The 20,100-nt window shown below is 42.1% G+C and overlaps 1 protein-coding gene across 3 annotated transcripts in view; it reads right to left on the bottom strand.

Annotated features, from left to right (window-relative positions):
* Positions 1 to 20,100, bottom strand: part of fam49bb (family with sequence similarity 49 member Bb) — a 96,791-nt gene that overhangs the window by 11,083 nt on the left and 65,608 nt on the right. For all 3 annotated transcript variants that reach the window (XR_004559710.1, XR_004559711.1, XM_034167284.1), the window contains exons 3-5: positions 7,859 to 7,941; positions 3,883 to 4,004; positions 2,453 to 2,558 (exon numbers count right to left, since the gene is read on the bottom strand). Coding sequence is in view for 1 of the 3 variants with exons in the window: in XM_034167284.1 (XP_034023175.1) it covers positions 2,453 to 2,558; positions 3,883 to 4,004; positions 7,859 to 7,931 (301 nt within the window). In the remaining 2 variants the exon portion in view is untranslated. The remainder of the gene's footprint in view (positions 1 to 2,452; positions 2,559 to 3,882; positions 4,005 to 7,858; positions 7,942 to 20,100) is intronic.

Raw genomic sequence — 20,100 nt, 5'->3', positions numbered from 1 at the left:
AACTATAATTAAACGTTTAACAACCCCTGGGGATTTTTATTTTTCAGTATTTTGGCCTGTGTAAAGTGTTACTCACAGCAAGTATAAAAGCATCTCAACAGAGTAGGAAGGCCAGTGGGATAAGGAGCTGGGTCCTGGGTTAGATTACCGGTCACTGTAATTTCGTGACTGTAGGAATTACAGGCAACATAGTGTCTTAGTAGTTAGCACTGATTGCTTGCCACCTGGTCCTTTCTGTGTGGCGTTTGCATGTTCTCCCCGTGTTTGCGAGGCCCCTCCTTTGAGTTTGGTCTGCTTGAGGTTTCTTCCTCAGAGGGAGTTTTTCCTTACCACTGCTGCTCTGGAGGTTAGTAAGGTTAGACCTTCCTTGTGTGAAGTGCCTTGAGGCAACTCTGTTATTTGGCACTATATAAATGAAAATAAATTGAATAAATCCAAAGACATGCGGGTTAGGTGGATTGGAAACTTTAAACTGACCACATGTGTGAATGTTTGTTTGCCTACATGTGGCCCTGCCACAGACTGGCGTCCTGTCCAGGGTCTACCCCTCCTCACACCCTATGACTGCTGGGACAGGCTCCAGGCCCCTGTGACCCTTAATTGGAGCAAGCAGGTATAGAAAGTGGATGGATGTACGAATTATGGCAGCACCTGACTGTGACTTACTTTTAACTGGGACACCAGGGTCACAAAATGCTCACATGTGAACTTGTCTGAGATTTTGGTCCAGAGAGTGTACATGTCCATTACAACATATGGAGGTACGACTGAGAAGTTTTGAGTCTGACCCAGAAAAAGTCATGGTTCTCCATCTTTTGCATTCTGAGAAAGCAACATTTCTCAAGCATGTGTGAAATTTTGACTCACTGGGTGCAATGTTGTAGACAGAGAACCAAACCCCACTTTTTCTGGGTCAGGATCAAAACCTCTCAGTCTCCCGCCACTCCTCTGTACCACCTGGTAGCCTTAACATATTGTGCTGATGGGCAGTTGGACAAAAAGAAGCTTCAGTAATGAGAACAACCAAGTGAGCAGAAGAGCTGATGCAATGAAGCTGCACTGTCCCGCTGAGTTCTTTAGACATATTTATCACCAGTGAGTTTTATAGCTGGTATATGACAATGAGCACGTTCAACATGAGTCAGGAAAAGGCAGCAGTGCACTTAAGATAAATGTAAAGGGTTTTGTTTAAGACTGACGGTGAGATGGCAGGGTAGCGTCATAAATCCAATGCATTTGCCATTCGGTAATGACTCCCATCTGCTCAGGGCAACATTTGCAGCAAAGCAGCTGATTAAAAATGGTCTTAGTCGTGCACTTTTTGACCCCCGTACTGCCAGTCAAAACAGAAGACGGGGCTGCACTAAGAGATGAGCTGTGCACGAACTGCTAGGGGGTGCCTGCTGTCACCAGGCCACACGAGTAATACGCAGGCATATTATTTGCAAAGAGGACAGGGACAAAGTCTAGTGAAAGAAAAAAAAAAATACACCAGACTGAATCAGATGGTTTCACATCCGACTAGTCAGGAATCTTCATATGTAGTACAAGATGTTTTGGGCATCACTGTAAGAACGTCTACCTGGATTATAAGAGCGATGGTGCAGGTGAAATGCGTCATTGCATCTTATTTGGCAAGATTCTTGCATTAGCCTCAACCATCTTCCAGCCGCAGTTCCTAGTGACTCACTCCACCAGGCAGCAGCAGAGCTCTTTCAGCTTCGTATCTGGCAAGAGGCTGCGGTAGGCGAATACCGGCCCTGAAACCGAAAGTCAAGGCAGTGAAATAAAGCAGCAGCCGAGGCAAGAAGGTGACCTACTTCATTATGTAACAGTTATAGCCGGCTGCCGCCACCGCCGCCTACTACCTCGAGAGACTACCTTAGCCGCAGCCTCCGGGATTACGGGCTTGAAACCAATGAGGCATGACAGGCTGAACCCCCCCACACACACACACACACACCAGCCTCGGGGTCATAAGACGATCAGGGTGCGCTAGGCTTACTCCACTATCCCCACCCGCCTCGACCCGTATGCATGCTAATTAAACAACCTATAGCCCCTCAGAGGTCAGTGCATCGTGCAACGCAAGGTGCATGTTGACGAATGCAGAGCTGTGGGGGAATCTGGAGCATGCACGGGGTTCGCCGCATTTCTGTTGATGTTTACAGCTCAACAGTCAATATCACAAATGCACACGTAAACAATTAAGGTCATGAGGAGGTAGGGCCAGAGAAGCAATAAGTTTAATAAAAGAACATTTTATAACGAGGACATCTGTTTTTGTGCTCAGTCGTGTCAGGGAAATGATTTCAGCAATGCTCGCTTACAAAATTTTTGCTCAGCAAAACCCAACAGGACACCCAAACTCGTCTTACTTCAAATCGCGTGTGTACAGCTGATTTTTCCTGCCCTACATAGTAACACTCATGTTCACAGGACTAATACATACCTAATCTCTGAGAGAACTCGTAGAATTTCTTCAACTTCCCCACTAAGGGAACCACAGCAGCCCAAGCCTGCTCCTGTAAGGCCTCATCACCTGGGTTCTGAATCGCCTGAGGATTCAAACACACAAAGTATGTTGTAGGCAGGTTTAACAGGTTATGTGAAGGTTTAACAATATTGTGATTTATGGAGTAAATTCATGGTGGAAATTTTTATTGGCATACATGTCCTGAATTTCCAGGTGAAATCAAGTTTGGTCAGTCACTGGGGTCAGAGTTGATGTCATTGGTGTCAAAAGTTCAAAACTGATTGAAACAAACTTGACATGCATGAAGGTGGATTCTGTAATTACCTAGGCACAGTCAAATCACCAAAGGTCAATCATCGAGGTCAAGGTCATGGCTATCAGTTTTTGTTGGCCTACTCCTCCCAAGTACACTGGCCAATTTCTATCCAACTTGGCCAATGTCAACCCTGCAATTGCCTTTAAAAGGTTGATTTAAGCAAAAATCAAGGTCATTGGAGTCAATGTCAATTGACCTGAAATGGACCTTTGGCACAGATACGGAGGTGCATTTTAGGTTTACCCTGGAAAAGTTAGCCAAAGGCCAAGACTGGGGGCAAAAATCACTGGGATAAAAGATCAGATTTTAAGCAGGCAATTAATTATGTCAATTACCAAGAAATTCTATCCAAAACAAGGTGACCCCAACCTTGTTGATGCTATACTTTACCCGTCTGCCAGAGCCCTCCATGCCCACGGCTACTACTGCCTAATTAAAGTGTTTAAAAGGTTTAGATTCAGTTTACAGGAAATACCTTCATTCCTGATAATGTAACTTCTTAATAAGACCCTGAACCCCTCCCGCATAAGTAACAGTATAACTGCTACTGCTGGGTATTGTTCAGAAAATTTCACAACCAGAACCAGGGCTGATGTAAATGATACTTTTTCTGACAGTTCTTTTTTGCAAGACTATTTTAACAGGAAAATCACAGTATAATCGTTTGCTTAACAGCAGTCAAAGCAGTTTCATAACAAAAATTGTTTGCTTCAACAGCTTGGTATTTTGCCACTTGACATAAAAAAACATTTACCACAACTTCAGCATGTGTTAACATCACACAAATGATTTAAAAGCTGGCAGTGAACTAATACAGTATTAGCGTTGACAAAAACAACACACACATGCAAGTCAATTCCCCCAGCATAGTGTTTATCCTCCATGTACTGTATCTGACATGTTTGACTAATGTTACGTAGATCTCACACAAGTATCCTTACACTCGTGCACAGGCGCTGAGATTTACACCCTCACTATTAAATGACAAGGAACTATTTTCATCTTCAGTCATAGTGGAGCATGTTAGCCTTTTCTGCAACTCGACCTGCACAGCCTCAGATTGCCATCAGGTGGAGGAGGATATATGTACCTCTCTGATCGCCTGTCCTGCTCCCTTGTATGCCTGCAGCTCGTCCAGGATGTCTCTGGCATCCTTCAGCACCATGTCCACCTGCTCCCAGACCTCTCTCTCTGCATCTGTGGGCTGAGCATCTGCAAGGGACAACGGCAAGGTTAACGGAGCAAATCAGCTTTGGATCTCATCCATATTCAGCGGCTCAACTTGCGGCAAACAGGCAGCACTATGAAATCTAGTAAATCCTCCAACATGCTGGAAATTTTAATAATACACAGCTGAAATCTCACTGCAATAATTACATCCTTTTATTCATTCCTCCATTGAGTTTTTGACACTTTCTGGGATTAGAGAAGAAGAATGTTGCAAAATAGGAGACAATTAAAAACACTGGTGTAAACCCTCAAGGACAAAAAAATAAATAAAAGACCAGAAAGTAGTAAGGAGGAGATAATGCAACACTGAGCTTTTCCAGCAGCTCAACCAAATAGCAGGCACATACATGCTTGCAAAATATTGCATATGAAAAGTTACAATTGTTATTTTAAAACTCAAACACTGTGAGGAACAGTTTATGACCTATTTCAATTCAATTTATTTAATTTATATAGCGCCAAATCACAACAAAGATGCCTCAAGACAATTCACACGAGTAAGGTCTAACCTTAAAAACCCCCTAGAGCAAGCACATAAGCAACAATGGTAATGAAAAACTCCCTCTGATGATATGAGGAAGAAGCCTCAAGCAGACCAGACTCAAAGGGGCGGCCCTCTGTTTGGGTCATGCTACAGACACGCTTGACAATACAAATATACAGGAAATTTTGGGAGTCCATGCTGGTGTCCAGGACAGGAAGCTGACTGGGGAGGGAAGGAGCAGGGGGTTTGGGTCCACAGATTCAGTCTATTTCATGACCATTACAGATGAAGACACCCACTCCCACTTCTGGATGGAGCCGCACCTCGGACAGAGGAAAAACAAACAAAGATATATAATGAATATTATATACCGGTATGTATGTGTACACACACACACACACCAGTATATAATATTCATTATATATGTTTGGTTTTTTTTGTTTGTTTGTTTTTTCCTCTGTCCGAGGTGCGGCTCCATCCAGAAGTGGGAGTGGGTGTCTTCATCTGTAATGGTCATGAAATAGACAATCTCTGTGTGTGTGTGTGTGTGTGTGTGTGTGTGTGTGTGTATATATATATATATATATATATATATATATAAAAAATGATCCTGGGCAGATGGCCAGTCTTCTAAAAAAAAAAAAAAAAAAAAAAAAACACTTTTTTCTTCAGGGTTTCTTTGCCTTTTCGTAGGATTAATAGGGTCAGTCTTTCTGTCATGTCAGTGAATCTGCAAAAAAAACCCAAACCTCGCATGAAACTATCCCGTCATTCATGGTCTTTGCATCATTTTGCTCAGGATTGTGCATCGTATTAACTTTGACTAGTACTGCCATTTCACCCGTAAGCTTTCAGAACACGGACACAAATAAAGACTAAATCAGAGTGCGGCGAGAAGGCTCAGTCTTTATCCATATAGAATGGTGAACATAAATAATCCTTTCTGCTTGAACTGGAAAGAGGAGACTGTACGGGGATACTAGTCCACCTTGAGGGTGCACTGCTCCCCTTCAAGGTTACGACAGCAAACCAAACATTTTTCGTGATCTACAAATCCCTGAAGGTGGATTTATAACACTGTAGAATTTAGCGCGAGTGTGTCATGAATACATGTATCACAAGTCTAAATCATCAAATGCAAATGTGCCTCTGTGTCTGTATACGAGGTCTATTAGATAATAAACCGACCCTTTTATTTATTTTTTTTTAACTATATGGATTTGAATGACGTGTGATTACACCAATCATGCTTGAACCCTCGTGCGCATGCGTGAGTTTTTTCACGCATGTCAGTGACATCATTTCCCTGTGGGCAGGCCTCGAGTGAGATGTGGTCCCGCCCTCTCGGCTGAATTCCTTTGTTTCACACGCTGCTCGAGACGGCGCGCGTTGCTTTATCAAAATTTTTCTGGACCTGTGAGGAATATCCGAGTGGACACTATTCGAGAAATTAAGCAGGTTTTCGGTGAAAAGTTTAACGGCTGATGAGAGATTATGGGGTGTTTCTGTCGGTGTAAGGACTTCCCACGGAGCGGGACGTCGTGCAGCGCTTCCAGGCACCGTCGTCGGCCTGTTTCAACCTGAAAACATCCTAATTTAAAGGCTTAATTCACCCAGGACGTCGTGAGAGAACAGAGAAGATTCAGAAGAGGCCGGCATGAGGACTTTATGCGGACATTCCACTGTTTAAGGACATTTTTTAATGAAAGACGTGTGCGCAAATTCGCCAAGTCGTTTCTGTGATGACTCGGCAAATCTGTGTGCGCCGCGACAGGAAAAACACCTCCGTGTTGAAAACCATTTGTAAAATTCAGGCGGCTTTTGATGGCTTTCAACAAGTGAGTAACTGAGAAATTGTTTAACAGCTTGGGCATGTTCCAACTTGCCCGTTAAGGTTTCCAACGGAGGTGTTTTTCCTGTCACGACCCCCCGCGGTCGGGTCCGGCCCGACATGCGACTCTGCCCGCACGTTCTTTCATTACAAAATGTCCGTTAACAATGGAATGTCCGAATAAACTCCTCATGCCGACTTCTTCTGAAAGTTCTCTGTTCTCTGACGACTTACTGGGTCAACAGAGCCTGAAATGTGGATGTTTTCAACTTGAAATGGCGAGACGCTGCCGCCTCAAAGCGCAGATCGCCGTCAGGCGCCGTGGGCCGTCCTTACGGCGACACTACCAGACCAAAATCTCTCATCAGCCGTTAAAATTTTTACCGAAAACCAGATGAATTTATCGAATGGTGTCCACTCAGTTGTGCCTTACAGTTTTGAAAAAATTTTGATCAAACAAAGCAGCAGTCTGAGCCATTCCTAAACAATGAAAAAAAAAAAAAAAAAAAAAAATCGACGAGAGGGTGGGCCACTCCTCACTCAAAGACTGCCCACAGGCGAATGACGTAACCGACAGGCGTGAAAAAACTCTCGCATGCCCACGAGGGTTCAAGCATGTCTGATGTAATCACACGTGATTCAAAGCCATATGGTTTTTGAAAAAAATAATAAGGTCCGATACTTTTCTAATAGACCTCGTATAGAAATCCTTCAATCCATCTCGTGATGATCATGTCGTAGGAGTTTTACCTGTGTTCAAAACCATGCGATAAGACCCACTCTACCATACGACACTCTTGTCTGTACATTCTTGTCATTACACACGCTGCTGTTGTGTTCTCGTACAGCCGGCTTTCTAAAGAGAAACCTAATCGACAGAAGATTATAAAAAGCACTGCCAACAGAAACACTTGCAACGGGTTTGTAAGCCACAGTTACAAGTGCCAGATTGTTCATAATGTGTGCCGAAGATTCAGCCAGCTAAGTTGCCCTTCAAACCACCCCCAACCATGCCATTTTCAGGAATTATTTTAATGAAGGTTTTGGCTAAAAATAAATACATGGATTTTGTTTGCTATAATACTGCAATATTCTTCCATATGCAAGCACTCAGAAAGAAGAGAACAGCATGATGCACTGTTTTCTGCTAAAGGTACGACTGACTAAGGCTGCCACGCAAGATGCTACCACACAAAAATCATCAAACCGTGTTGAGCGGCCCTAGGCTTCACAGGCTCAACTTCAGTTCTGTGTATTTCAGGAAGGCGCTCCAGTGCGACTCGGCCCTGATTGATATTCTACATGTGTCCCGACACGGGGAGACAGGTTGATGAACAAGTAGAAGCTCGTGTAAAACCAGATTGCAGTACTTTGCCTCTGGGAAGAGTGCAGCGTGAAAGTGTGGGAGAGGCAATTTAGGCGATTATAGTTTTCATGCTAAAACATTCATTCATTCATTCATTCGGCCACCATCAGGAAATGCAGCAATTAAAAAAAAAAAAAAAAAAGACAAAAACTCACTTTCAAAGTCGAGAAAAAAATTGGGCTCCTGTGCGAGATCTGTGCATGTCAAAACTTTCAGTAGGTTCCCCATGTTCCAATACCTGTTGAGAAAAAGAGTAGGGGAGAATGAATAAGTGAGACAATTCAACACAAGTGTGCTGGAGGAGATTGAGCAAGCAGGTGGTGGGGTGCAGTGCGAGTGACACCCACGCGTACAGTGAATCCACGGTGCCTTGCTTTTTTTTTATTTTGTTGCGCTTCGCTGCTTGGGTGCCTCTGCGCAGCGAGAAGCCTGATGCCCCAGATGTATCCACTGTTCACAGTACCAGCGCTCCCCTTGGACCCGGCGAGTTTCCTTGCCAACCAGATGTCAAGCCAACATGCACAGAAGCGTACCAAAAATAAAAATTGTTTTCTGCTTTATTAATCTTCTTCCTAGCAAACTTGAGCATTTACAGGCACAAACCTCCTCAGAGGAAATCACATATAATCTGCACTGTGACCAGAAAAATACACCTGTTCATTACGGTGCACTCCAGTGTGTAACAACAGTGATATTTCACTATACCGTAAGCGGCTGTCTGCTGAATCATCATCGCACAATAACCTGACAAACGTGTTTGATCCTTTAGCTGATCTCCACTAAACTTTATATGAAGATGACACACTGTTCCACAATTGACGTTAAAGCGTATGTTTTGGGAAAGGCCTTGATCACTGGGGCCCAAAGGTCAAAATCACAACTCTAGGCCCCCATTCCCATTTGCACCAAACTTGGCACACCAGTTGGGTTCCGGAATTGTCCAATAAGGTCAAATTTGACAAAGGTCAATCGTTAGAATCAAGGTCACGTCTGCCTGTTGGCTTACTCCTTCCAAATTGTTTTGCTGCGTTTTACCAAACTTGCACGTCAATGAAGGCTGGCCATTAAGTAGCAGTTTAAAATAAATAAATATAATTTTGTTAAAGGTCAAGAAATCTGATATTAAACCTTCTGAGACCCATTTTGGTTCACCTGGCAAAGGCCAATCAATTCTAGTAATTTGTGTGAAGGTCAAGGTCATCAGGGTCAAATATAAGATAGCCATAGCTGTCATTGTCTTCATGCCCACGGCTACATTACCTAGTGTCATAAAGGAAAAAAAAAACCCAACAAACTAACTTCACTGTAAAACATACACCACAAAAACATCTACATTTGATGAAAAGTGACGGCCTCGTTGGAGACCTCGCTCCTGTGTTCCTCTCATGTCTAGAAAGCACATAGCCAATCTCTGTCAACAGCCATATGGCACGTCAGAGGGTCTGTAGCAGTCTGCACTGAGGAGACAACGGCGGCCTCCATCGGCAGAGACGCCGTTAACTCTCAGCGACAGAAGAGACAGGATGTGCTCCAAACGGATCCAGGCAAAGTGAACGCTAAAGAGTAACAAAGTCAAACTTCGGCAGGCAGATGTCATCCGAGAGATGTGTGATGAGTGAAAGGTTTAAGTGACTGCTGAAGGGGCCGGTGGTGGCATAGAATGTTGCGAGACAGCACACAGCCAGAAAAAGCAGAGTGTGCACTTTCGAATGGGGGGAGGCTCATACATGCTGATGATAAACAGTTTGTGCAGTTTTCGAATATTACTTTCAGTGGAAGAAGTGGCAGCTGATAGTTCACAGCATATCCAACAAAGATGCTGCCTCAAATAGTGCAAAATGAGGGAGGTCTTCAAACCATTCTGAACATGGCTGCTGGAGCTTCAAGCAGAACAGAGAGATTTCATGACATCGCACCCAAGGTTGCTTGGTGTGACTCCAAGTACAGATTTAGCTTCTCAAGTACTGGACAGATGTGCCCGGTTTAATCTCACAGAATTCAATGAGCCAATCATTGATAATAGACTTGTAATGATATCAGGGTTCTCCCCAGACAATTGAACAACAGTGCCACGCTGTTATACCGTGGCGTCATCTCGCAATGTTTTTTTGATTGGACAATTTATTCATCCATCTTCAAAGCCATTTAAAGCTATCAATCGCGATTCACCTTTCTGCTGATTAAAGTCGCTAACCGTGACTCGTCTATTGTTGCAGGCCATTTCACACTGGACAGCTTTTATCTGTTCCTTATTAACCTAAATGGTAAATGGACTGCATTTATATAGTGCTTTTCGCATTTATATTGCGTCAGATGCTCAAAGTCCTTTACAAATAATGCGTCACATTCACCCTGATGTGAAGTGCTGCCATACAAGGTACTCGCTACACACCGGGAGCAACTAGGGGATTAAGGACCTTGTCCAAGGGCCCTTAATGATAGGCTGGGATTTGAACAGAGAATCCTCTGGTCTCAAACCCAACGCTTTAACCACTAGACCATCACCTCCCCTAACATGCCTTTTTTGTGGAGTACCAATGATCATTCTCCGGCATGAACTGGACTGTTAATATCTCCCACTTCGCCGGTTCGTAAACTAAAGTTACAGTCCCTGGTGTAAATGAAAAACAATATCTTTCACGCTCCATTTTTCTGGGACTTCACCGATTAAGGTCTTTTCCTCCAAATGTTGTAGTTTTCTGCCTCTGCCACTGTCCATTAACGTCTGATACTGACTGCGCGTCTCTCCTCTGGGCTGCAAGCTCGACTGATTGATGAGAAGCTCCCTCTCTGGTAGAGGCGACTACCCGACTACTGGCCCGGTTCTGAATGTCCAGGTGTTCACTTGCTTTGGGCCGTCTGCTGGGGCATGTTTGAAGTTGCCGGTTGCCATAGAAAAATCACGAACACATACAAACTCTCTTACTAGGAGAAAACAACAGTAATGTGGTCATGACGACACGCTGTGTGCTAACTCCACACCAACGAAATTATCCTGGTACATTATTTTGCAAGTGAAAACTCTCCATGTCTGTTGATAATCCCCAACAATGTAAAAGCATGTGTGAAATGCATGCATTTACCAATGCGGAAATAGCACTGCTGTTGCCACGGCAACCATGCAACAATGACAATGATCTGGACAACCTCCTTGATTGATTTATTTTATTTAATAAGTTCAATTTAAGTACATAATATAATTGTAAATACATTAAAAATATGGATGACAAGAAAGTGAAAGTACTTATTTCCATTGTGGTCCATTATCATTTCTACTGAAGGAGATGAGGCAGAAACATTCAGCTTTAACTCAGCTTGCAACAACTGAGGGCCAAGATGAATAAAATAATTGATGAGCATTCTTTAATCATCTATATTAATGTACATGTAACCATTTTAGTTTCAATAAATGTTGTGAGCTCATGATTTGGGTATTATTGTGAGTTTCAGTACACAATTGTCCAATATTTTGGAAACATGGTATGTAAAAAGGTAAAAATATTGTGGTTTAATTAAGTTAATTCCAGAGCCATTTGGTATATTAATAAATGACTGACTGTGTAGATTGTTATGTATTGTGCAATAAATAACATTCTATCATAAGAAGAACTTTGTGTTGGAGATTTTCCTTATGTCTCTAAAGTTGTATATTTAGAGGATATAAGGCTGAAGTTGTAGGAAATGGCCTCAATTTGTACTTGAAACAGTCAACATGCTTGAGCTTCCTTGGCAACAACACCGCTATACTAAAAATCTTTGGTTAGCACCCTGAACTTGTTACCAAGCTACAACCCCTGGCAAAAATTATGGAATCACCGGCCTCGGAGGATGTTCATTCAGTTGTTTAATTTTGTAGAAAAAAAGCAGATCACAGACATGACACAAAAATAAGTCATTTCAAATGGCAACTTTCTGGCTTTAAGAAACACTATAAGAAATCAGGACAAAAAAAAAAAATTGTGGCAGTCAGTACCGGTTACTTTTTTAGACCAAGCAGAGGGGAAAAAATATGGAATCACTCAATTCTGAGGAATAAATTATGGAATCACCCTGTAAATTTTCACCCCCAAAACTAACACCTGCATCAAATCAGATCTGCTCCTTAGTCTGCATCTAAAAAGGAGTGATCACACCTTGGAGAGCTGTTGCACCAAGTGGACTGACATGAATCATGGCTCCAACACGAGAGATGTCAATTGAAACAAAGGAGAGGATTATCAAACTCTTAAAAGAGGGTAAATCATCACACAATGTTGCAAAAGATGTTGGTTGTTCACAGTCAGCTGTGTCTAAACTCTGGACCAGATACAAACAACATGGGAAGGTTGTTAAAGGCAAACATACTGGTAGACCAAGGAAGACGTCAAAGCGTCAAGACAGAAAATTTAAAGCAATATGTCTCAAAAATCGAAAATGCACAACAAAACAAATGAGGATCGAATGGAAGGAAACTGGAGTCAACATCTGTGACCGAACTGTAAGAAACCGCCTAAAGGAAATGGGATTTACATACAGAAAAGCTAAACCAAAGCCGTCATTAACACCTAAACAGAAAAAAAACAAGGTTACAATGGGCTCAGGAAAAGCAATCGTGGACTGTGGATGACTGGATGAAAGTCATATTCAGCGATGAATCTCGTATCTGCACTGGGCAAGGTGATGATGCTGGAACTTTTGTTTGGTGCCGTTCCAATGAGATTTATAAAGATGACTGCCTGAAGAGAACATGTAAATTTCCACAGTCATTGATGATATGGAGCTGCATGTCAGGTAAAGGCACTGGGGAGATGGCTGTCATTACATCAACAAATGCACAAGTTTACGTTGATATTTTGGACACTTTTCTTATCCCATCAATTGAAAGGATGTTTGGGGATGATGAAATAATTTTTCAAGATGATAATGCATCTTGCCATAGAGCAAAAACTGTGAAAACAATGCAAAAAGACACATAGGGTCAATGTCATGGCCTGCAAATAGTCCGGATCTTAATCCAATTGAAAATCTTTGGTGGAAGTTGAAGAAAATGATCCATGACAAGGCTCCAACCTGCAAAGCTGATCTGGCAACAGCAATCAGAGAAAGTTGGAGCCAGATTGATGAAGAGTACTGTTTGTCCCTCTGCTTGGTCTAAAAAAGTAACCGTTACTGACTGCCACAATTTTTTTTCCTGATTTCTTATACAACCCCTGGCAAAAATTATGGAATCACCGGCCTCGGAGGATGTTCATTCAGTTGTTTAATTTTGTAGAAAAAAAGCAGATCACAGACATGACACAAAACTAAAGTCATTTCAAATGGCATCTTTCTGGCTTTAAGAAACACTATAAGAAATCAGGAAAAAAATTGTGGCAGTCAGTAACGGTTACTTTTTTAGACCAAGCAGAGGGAAAAAATATGGAATCACTCAATTCTGAGGAAAAAATTATGGAATCATGAAAAACAAAAGAACGCTCCAACACATCACTAGTATTTTGTTGCACCACCTCTGGCTTTTATAACAGCTTGCAGTCTCTGAGGCATGGACCTAATGAGTGACAAACAGTACTCTTCATCAATCTGGCTCCAACTTTCTCTGATTGATGTTGCCAGATCAGCTTTGCAGGTTGGAGCCTTGTCATGGACCATTTTCTTCAACTTCCACCAAAGATTTTCAATTGGATTAAGATCCGGACTATTTGCAGGCCATGACATTGACCCTATGTGTCTTTTTGCAGGGAATGTTTTCACAGTTTTTGCTCTATGGCAAGATGCATTATCATCTTGAAAAATTATTTCATCATCCCCAAACATCCTTTCAATTGATGGGATAAGAAAAGTGTCCAAAATATCAACGTAAACTTGTGCATTTGTTGATGTAATGACAGCCATCTCCCCAGTGCCTTTACCTGACATGCAGCTCCATATCATCAATGACTGTGGAAATTTACATGTTCTCTTCAGGCAGTCATCTTTATAAATCTCATTGGAACGGCACCAAACAAAAGTTCCAGCATCATCACCTTGCCCAGTGCAGATACGAGATTCATCGCTGAATATGACTTTCATCCAGTCATCCACAGTCCACGATTGCTTTTCCTGAGCCCATTGTAACCTTGTTTTTTTCTGTTTAGGTGTTAATGACGGCTTTGGTTTAGCTTTTCTGTATGTAAATCCCATTTCCTTTAGGCGGTTTCTTACAGTTCGGTCACAGATGTTGACTCCAGTTTCCTTCCATTCGATCCTCATTTGTTTTGTTGTGCATTTTCGATTTTTGAGACATATTGCTTTAAATTTTCTGTCTTGACGCTTTGACGTCTTCCTTGGTCTACCAGTATGTTTGCCTTTAACAACCTTCCCATGTTGTTTGTATCTGGTCCAGAGTTTAGACACAGCTGACTGTGAACAACCAACATCTTTTGCAACATTGTGTGATGATTTACCCTCTTTTAAGAGTTTGATAATCCTCTCCTTTGTTTCAATTGACATCTCTCGTGTTGGAGCCATGATTCATGTCAGTCCACTTGGTGCAACAGCTCTCCAAGGTGTGATCACTCCTTTTTAGATGCAGACTAAGGAGCAGATCTGATTTGATGCAGGTGTTAGTTTTGGGGATGAAAATTTACAGGGTGATTCCATAATTTATTCCTCAGAATTGAGTGATTCCATTTTTTTTTCCCTCTGCTTGGTCTAAAAAAGTAACCGTTACTGACTGCCACAATTTTTTTTCTTGATTTCTTATAGTGTTTCTTAAAGCCAGAAAGTTGCCATTTGAAATGACTTTAGTTTTGTGTCATGTCTGTGATCTGTTTTTTTTCTACGAAATTAAACAACTGAATGAACATCCTCCGAGGCCGGTGATTCCATAATTTTTGCCAGGGGTTGTATAATGTAAAAGAAGAGCAGGCTAAGGTAAGACGCTAACTGTATAATCAATCAGTTTGAGAGGTTTCTACATTTAGTGAGGTAAACATGCACATGTGCACATCAGTAGGGATCCTCTCCATGCTGCCAGACACTAATGATATTTTTTCCTAATCAGTGTGATAAGAAACTTTAAGGGTTTTTACTTGCCACATGTTATTTCTATACTAGATTAGCACATGATGGTGTTCATTATTTTTTTTATCAATACTGGACAGATTAGGAAAATATTTTTTTGTCCTGAGTGATGTAAAACATCTAAAGTAATGACCAGCTAATTGTTGTGTTAATATGACTATGATCACTAAAAGTGAACTTGTCCTTTAAAAGAAACACACTGACATCAAGAGGCGCCAAAAAAGTCCAATTAATAGTAGCAATAAATGATATTTATAAACCAGGGTAAGTAATTTACCAGCATTTTTAATGTAATTTTGCTGAATATATAATAGAAGGAAAGACTTCTTCTCAGTTTAAATACTGACCAACATTCACTACAACAAATCAGATCAACAAATTGAATTACCTTAAAAAATAAATAAATAAAATGCTGAAGTACAACTAGGCCAAAATTCAAGTACCTTGGCCAGAAACTGATCAGAAACTGCCTAATCTATAAGATGCCGGTCCACGGCCAATGGATTTGAAATACGTAGCCCAATTAAGAGGAGCTATGATGGGGGGGAGGTCTTTTCTAGACTTTTCCCTAAAATCTGACCGAATCCCAAAAGTCAGTCATTTATTAATAACAACAAATAAACTTGGAGAGGACAAGTTTTTACCGACTTTGGTTTTTATTTGGAACTTCTCTGTCACATAGGGACAGAGTTACAGCTTAAAAATATAAAAGAGGAATGTTTTGTAGTAACTGGCACTGTAGTACTTTCTGTCACTGAGCCAAACTCACTGATCACCTGCAAAGACCCACCTGCCACGTAGTCTCATTGCATCCCGCTAATGACCTGAATGGCACCTCACCGGCTGTCAGAGAGCAGCACCTGATCCAGCTTCAGGAGCTGCCTCAGACTTCACCCTGACGGGAGGACGTGGGCACTGCCCATCATCCTCCTCTGGTCCTCTACTGCCACCTTGCTGTCGCTCAGTCGGAGGCCAGCTGGCGCTGCCTGGCAACCTACAGTCGCAGTGACACTCCCTCATGCCGCTCAAAATGAGGTCATTTTAAGGACGGGATTTAGGTGGCCGCATTTTTAACTTGGGAAGCAAGTTTCCCAGCAAATTAAGAAAGTAAAAGAAAGAAAAGTTTAAATTAGTACATTTTTGTTTTAACCTTTTTTCCCCTTTTTAATCCCTGAGCAAATGTATTTTTTTTTTAAATAAATCTTAAAGTACACAGTGAGAGAATGCTGACACTTTACATAAACGGTAGCTAATGTTGGATTAAGACAATAAGTATTAACGGCTGTATCCGGCTGCTTAATGCCAGCATGAGGAGGAAACGCAGACACTTCAGAGAAAGATGGCGGAACTGAAGCCGCCCCTCCCTGAGTGGATTTACAGAGATACCTTGCAGTGCTGGCATGTTCTGGGCACGGCGGAGCACGACGATGACAGGCGTGTTGTTGTTTTGAACCCCCCCACTGAGCGATCGCGTGCTCTTGGTGAGGGAGGCAGGGCTGCTTCTAAGGCTGAGGGCAGAATCTGACAGCCAGGAGCCCGCGCTGCTCTCCCATTGGCTCAGCCAATCTATCCAATAGCTCCCTGTATCCATGGAGTAAAAAAAAAAAAGAAAAAAAAAAGGTGCCATTGAAAACATTTGAGCGGCCAATCGGATGGCAGCTCTGAGAAGCGAGTACAGTAGTAGTAAGATTTAAGAGCGGATGAATATATTAATACAGATGAGGTAATGCGCAAAAAGAGAGCAGATTAGTATGTGAGTCAAATGGAGATTGAGAAATGTTAATAATGCTTAATAATTTAACTGGTGGATTTCTGTGAATCCTGAACACTATTATTGCATCCCCCCCACTATTTAAAATAATAACAACTGCTGAATGAAATGAAATGTCAGGATATCACAATCAGATAATGTCAAATATTGCATATGCAATCAGAAAAATTCCATATCCAATAGGTAGCAAGGCACTAAGCCTATGCATAGTTAAAAAATAAAAAATAAATAAATAACAGCAGGGCCACACCCATGTAGCAAGCCTGACCTCCGCATGGCACCGCCTTGTAGCATTTCCCAGAATGATTCTGCCCTTTAACACAAACACAGCTGAAACTCAGCACTGCGGCAGTGTCTTGTAAAAACATCTCGGGGGGTTATGGTCAGCTAACACAGGTGGGGGGAGGGGGGGCCCCGCTGACATTCCACTACGAGGCTGCAGCATGAGGATCCACGTGCTAAAAAGCTTTACTACGGAAGGGGGAGAGGGGGCAACGCCCTCCCCTTCCCAGCCAGGCACGGCGCATCATGTGGGACCCGTCGCAGAGAGGCTCAGTGCCTCAGGGGTGCATGTGTGTTTATGTCTGACATATTGTGGGTCAGAAAGAGACACACACAGCCCATTTTAGGTTACACGTTTATAATACTAACCGCAGTAATGACAGAGGAGATGTACATTTAATATTGTGAGTGGTTGCACGTGTGGGAGAGGAGGGTGTGGAAGGTGTCACACTGCGGCAGGGGCAGGCAGAACGAGGCAGCTTTAAACTTGAGCTACATTCCCCGGGTGACATGCCACTTCGCATTAGACCACTCGGCCGGACCCGGACCCACCAGAGCTGACTAAGAGCGTCTGGAAACGGGGGGGCCGGGGTGTGCATGCTTGTTCCTCTCCCACCTCCTGTCAATCCTCACCGGCTGACTTAAAATGGCTTCAGGAGTGCAGCGTAAAAGGGGCATGCCATTTGATTGTTTACACGGTGAACGCAGCTACGCCTTTTTAATTGTTGCACCAGAGTAAACATCTGCTAATAGCTCCGCCCAGCCCCTGCCCGATTCTGGGACATCAAAACAAACCTCAGCAACACATCCAGCTGTCTCATTTTACTACTGTTACACCATCAACTAAAAATACTCCCGCTGCTATGGCAACGCTTTCCAAATCCAATCACCACGCCAGGGATGAACCTAAAAATTGTAAATGACCACATGAAAATGACATAGCGGCGGAACAGATGAGGGTGAAAGCAGGAAGCACCTCATCCTCAGCTAAGCCCTTCTTTCTCTGTGGAAGACACCTGAAGAAAGTTGGAAACTATGGCAACAGGCGCATACATACGAGTCAGCTAAAATGCCAACTCCATGGAAATCAGGATGTGTGACGAGGCTCTCAGTGCCGCTCTGTAGTCACACCAACACAAACGGATACAGAGCGTCTAGTTAAAGTCCATGTTAAAATGTCCATAGTTAGAGCAGAAATAAACATGTTTATAGTCTGGTACAAAAAACTCCATATTAATTATTTAAAAATCTTTTTAAAAAATATTTAAGGTTCCGTTTCTCACAGTTGGTGTGTACGTACTTAGGATAAAAATTACAGACCTTTCCATTCTTTGTAGGTGGGAAAACTTGCAAAATTGACAGTGTATCAAATACTTATTTTCCTCACTGCAGCTTACAATCATTTGCTAAAAAGGCAGCTTGTTTTCTCAACTTCATATTGAACTGGCCTCATGTGCATGTATATGGCTTCCATCATGCATAAACCAGGCAGAGCTGACATTTGCCATTTGGTGTGTTTATGTATTTTGGGTCATGGATGAATGCTTTGAACATGGAAAGTTGATGGGACAAATACTGTTTTTAGAAATGAGTAATTTTAGCTAAGAAATTGTGCTGCAATATACCATGGGAGTTCAGGGTTTTAAATGTTATTGTGGTTCATGTTAATTTATCAGTGTTAGTGTTACTGATTTAGGTGTTTTTTTAGTTCAGTTGGTTTAGATAGTTTAATTATGTGACATGTTGCTGGTACCATGAGTGAAATGTGTATTGCATTTAACATCTTCTGCCACCGTGTCTGTGTCTAAAAATGTAAGCACCTGCTTGCAGCAGAATGCAGAAAAGACTAAAACTTAAAACGCACTAGTTTTATTCATTTATTTTAAAAGTTGATCTTTTCCAAGACTTCTGGGGGAAATCCATTGGTATGCTACACAAATTACCAGGCATGACGTACCCTTCTCTCAAAGACTATTTACAATGGACTGCCTTCTATCAGAGAGAACCTGGATGTCTAGTAACTTCCTACTTTTAAACTCTGATAAGACTGAAATGATGGTTCTTGGTCCAGCAAGACATCGGCATCAAGTTGACCAGCTGGCGCTCAGCCTGGGTTTGTGTGTCATACATCATACGGACAAAGTGAGGAATCTTGGGGTAATTTTTGACCTCCACATCAGGGATGTTACTAGGACTGCTTTTTTCCATCTGCGAAATATAGCGAGGATCCACCCCATCCGGTCCATGGCTGATGCTGAGACCCTGATTCATGCTTTTGTTTTTCTAGATTACATTACTGTATTCTATTTTCAGGGTTACCGTAGTCCAGCATTAGGGGTCTTCAGCTGGTATAGAAGGCTGCTGCCAGACTTTTGACATGAAGCAGAAGGTTTGAACATATCACACCCATTTTGGCAACTTTACGCTGGCTTCCTGTCTCTGTGAGAGCAGATTTTAAGGTTTTGTGATTGACTTATAAAGTTGTTCATGGACTGGCTCCGTCTTATCTGGCCAATCTGGTGAAATCGTATGTGCCAGCCTGGGTTTTGCAGTCACAGGATGCGGGACTACTCTGTGTTCCCAGGGTGAAGAAGTAGTCAGTTGGTGAAAGAGGTTTTCTTATCGTGCACCCGCTCTGTGGAATGGTCTTCCTGCAACCGTGAGGCAGTCGGAGTCCGTGGACAATTTTAAGTCAAGACTTAAAGCCTATTTTTATTCTCTTTTTTTATGAATAGCTTTAATTTTTATTTTTTTTTATCTGTTTCATTCTTTTACTTGTGCTTTTAATTATGTATTTGAAATTTTTTAATTTTTACTTATTTATTTTAAATTTTATATTGAACTGTTCTGTGTGTGGTGCCTTGAGGCAGCTTTTGTTGTGATTTGGTGCTTTATAAACTGATTAAATTGAACTTCTCCGTACACGTGTAACTTTGATCACGGACAAACTAAGGACAACTGATGTGCCGTTGTCGTTACCATGAGTGAAAAGAGCATGGCTTCCGATGTCTTCCGCCACCAGTCCTGTCTGTGCTGGTGTAAAATTAAAAGTAACTGATGCAGCAGAATGCAGGAAAAAAAAAAAAAAGCTCTGTGTGCGTGTGACTAGATACAGCCGACATTTGCCATTTGGTATGCTTATGTATTTTGGGTCAAGGATGAACAGCGCCTAAACAGAATGCTGGTAGGTCTAATATTTTCTGAGAAACTATGGATATTAGCTAATGTCGATAATTACATTCTGGACCAACAGACCATTCCAGCAGGCAGTGGTAAATCATCTTTATATTAAACTGTGAGTGC

Source organism: Thalassophryne amazonica, chromosome 1 (genome assembly GCF_902500255.1).
Source record: "Thalassophryne amazonica chromosome 1, fThaAma1.1, whole genome shotgun sequence".
Taxonomy (NCBI): domain Eukaryota; kingdom Metazoa; phylum Chordata; class Actinopteri; order Batrachoidiformes; family Batrachoididae; genus Thalassophryne; species Thalassophryne amazonica.
The sequence above is the reverse complement of the archived record's forward strand: the minus strand, read 5'-3'. Positions and strand labels throughout refer to the sequence as shown.